General features: G+C 38.8%; 1 protein-coding gene across 1 annotated transcript in view; it reads right to left on the bottom strand.

Moving 5' to 3' along the window:
• Nucleotides 1-521: 521 nt before the first annotated feature.
• LOC106883308 (ranBP2-like and GRIP domain-containing protein 3) overlaps nucleotides 522-3,255 on the bottom strand; it is a 9,626-nt gene continuing 6,892 nt past the window's right edge. The window contains exons 6-8 of the mRNA XM_014934268.2: nucleotides 2,808-2,905; nucleotides 2,408-2,574; nucleotides 522-651 (exon numbers count right to left, since the gene is read on the bottom strand). Of these exons, the coding sequence (XP_014789754.2) occupies nucleotides 522-651; nucleotides 2,408-2,574; nucleotides 2,808-2,905 (395 nt within the window). The remainder of the gene's footprint in view (nucleotides 652-2,407; nucleotides 2,575-2,807; nucleotides 2,906-3,255) is intronic.

Raw genomic sequence — 3,255 nt, forward strand, 5'->3', positions numbered from 1 at the left:
GTAAGTAGCTTGCTTACCAACCATATGGTTCTGGGTTCAGTCCCACTGCGTGGCACATTGGGCAAGTGTCTTCTACTATAGCCTCGGGCCGACCAAAGCCTTGTGAGTGGATTTGGTAGACGGAAACTGAAAGAAGCTCGTCGTATATATGTATATATATCTATATATATATATGTATGTGTGTTTGTCCCCCCACCATCGCTTGACAACCGATGATGGTGTGTTTACGTCCCCGTTACTTAGCGGTTTGGCAAAAAGAGACCGATAGAATAAGTACTAGGCTTACAAAAAATAAGTCCTGGGGTCGATTTCCTCGACTAAAGGCGGTGCTCCAGCACAGCCGCAGTCAAATGACTGAAACAAGTAAAAGAGTAACAGAGTGTGTGTGTGTATTTTTAAGTTTATCAAGATTGTGTTTATCTGCATCACTGTCTACCCATCTATATATTGCATACCATACTGATTGTAATGTCCACTCAAACATATATGAGGAAAAAAAAAATGATTAGCAAGAAGGTTTATCATATTACCTTGTTCTGTAAGGTCCGTGCCACATGGAGGATAAGAGAGGCAGACATGCCATGGCCCTCAGTCAGACGAACAGTATCCAAACCTCTCATCAGGATCAGACGTAGCTTGGTGAAGTTATCACTAGCAACAAAAAGGAAAACAAATTAGACTATATAACAGTGAGAGAGGGTGAGAGAGCAGTTAGAGAGTGTGGGTGATATATATATATATATATATATATATAATAATATAGATTTAATCAAAAGATTAAATGTGGTACTTAAAATGTTTGAGGCACCAGAATTTGGTAGGGTAAAAACCAAAAACAAAATCAAAAGATTTGGTGAATAAAATTTGAAGAAAAGCAACAAAAATTCAATAGGTACGTTTCATACAAGCTCCATTTATTCATGTAGTGGGAACACCACATAGAATGTACAATGAAAATGAACTCCTCAGCTGCATCATGGGATTTCATTTTAGAAAGTCATTTTGAAGACATGTGCAAAAAACACGAGTAAGAGAAGAAAACATACCATCTCGACTATGCTGCTGTTCAACAGACTATATATATTTCATCAAACTACTTGCATAAATATATATCCTATTGATTAGAAAGTAGTCTGACAAATCTCTCTTACTTCAGATGAAGACAAATTCTACAATCAAAGACATTTAAGATAGTAGAATCATTGGGTATGCACGTCGCCGTGGATTTTAGATTATTTTAGATGTCCTTGATTGTAGAGTTCATGTATTCATCTGAAGATAATAGCTTTGGCTTCCGTGCTAGTGGCCCGTAAATAGCACCATTTGAGTGTAATCGTTACCAGCGTCGCCTTTTAGCACTTGCGCTGGCGACACGTTAGAAAATCATTCGAGGGAGGTCATTACCAGTGCCTCTGGACTGGCTCCCGTGCAGGTGGCACGTAAAAAACACCTTTTTGAGCATGGCCGTTGCCAGTACCACGTGACTGGCCCTCGCGCCGGTGGCACGTAAAAGCACCCACTACACTCTCGGAGTGATTGGCATTAGGAAGGTTATCCAGCTGTAGAAACTCTGCCAGATCAGATTGGAGCCTGGTGCAGCCTTCCGGCTTGCCAGTCCTCAGTCAAATCGTCCAACCCATGCTAGCATGGAAAGCGGACATTAAACGATGATGATGATGATGATGATGATTATGTACTAATGTTAGAAATGGCTGTAATGATTTGACACCTGACCATCAATTGTTACTTTTTATATATATACACACACACACACATACACACAGGGTCTCCATAAAGTCATGGTGCAATTTAAAATGTTTGTATCTTCGTAACTATACATGATAGAATTAATCTGTAAAATGGATAATAAAAAAGAATGATCTAAATTTTTTTTAGTCACCTTGTTAATTTTCAACATGTCCACCATCGTTACTAATACAAAGAGAAATACGATTCTGGAGTTCTTGGAAAAGGAAAACATTTTCCGGTTGATCTTCAGCAACGCCTTCAATCACATCAGTTATCCTTGCTTTCAAGTCTCCCAAAGATTGATGCTTAGTTGAATAATTAATACTTTCCACAAGCATCCATAAAAAGAAATCCAATGGAGTCAAATCTGGTGAATGTGGAGGCCAAAATAATGGACCACCTCTTCCTATCCATGTTTGGGAAACTCGCATTTAGAAACAGCTTAACTTGCAGAGCAAAGTGCCAAGGCGTACCATCTTGTTGAAAAACTGTATTCTCTATCAGTTCTAATTGTTTGAGCTTGGGAATGAAGTAATTTTGTAGCATTGCACCATGATTTTATAGACACCCTGTATACGCGGTGTAGAGTCCAGAAGCACAAAAATTCACAAAACAAACGAGCACCCATGTAGGGTTATTTTCTTTCTTTTATACTCACAGTTCAAGCTTCTCTCTAAATTTACACGCCAGCTGCCACCATTCAGCTTGCTCTGGGGTACAGAACTGCCGACATAAAACCTTTGGTAACAGCTGAGGTCGGGATGGTTCCTGTCGCACCTGCTGCAGTAGCCGACCAGCAGAATATACAACAGCTATGAGGAACACCTAATTGAAAACAAAATATACTGTAGACAAAACAGCAGAATATATATACATATATATATATATATATATACACATATACAGCAGCTACAAAGAACACCTAAATGAAAACTGTACCTATGAGGAACATCTAAATCAGTGGTTCTCAAGTATTTTTGGCAAATGGACCCCTGATGTAGGGACACAGAAGAACTTGTCCAAAGACATATGCAGACACACCGCTGAAAAATTCTTACCTCAGTATCAAGCTGACAAAGTGATTCGACACCCAGGTTTAATCCACTGGACAAGGAGCTACTGGAGTAGGGTAGATTGTCAAACAGGGAAAAGTTATCTGAAATAATATACAACATATTAACATCATTGTGGTTCCATAAGTGTGGTGATAAAAACTGTGACTTTATCCGTGCCCCCCCCCCCACTTCATATGGGAAAAATATGTAGTTTCTTCTTAAGACTTGACTAGTTTTTTTATTAAGTTTTTTTTAATAAAAATTAGTGATAAAAGAAAATATAAAATTTAAATCATCTCTTTCTTCATTGGAGTGTAGCCATGCTGGGGCACCGCCTTGAAAGGTTAGGCTGAACTAATCAACCCCAGTGCTTTTTTTTTTCTTTTTCAAGCCAGATGCTTAATGTACAAGTATCTCCAGCTGAACTGCTAAGTCACAGGGATGTAAACAA

The sequence above is a fragment of the Octopus bimaculoides genome, chromosome 27, assembly GCF_001194135.2.
Source record: "Octopus bimaculoides isolate UCB-OBI-ISO-001 chromosome 27, ASM119413v2, whole genome shotgun sequence".
Lineage (NCBI taxonomy): Eukaryota > Metazoa > Mollusca > Cephalopoda > Octopoda > Octopodidae > Octopus > Octopus bimaculoides.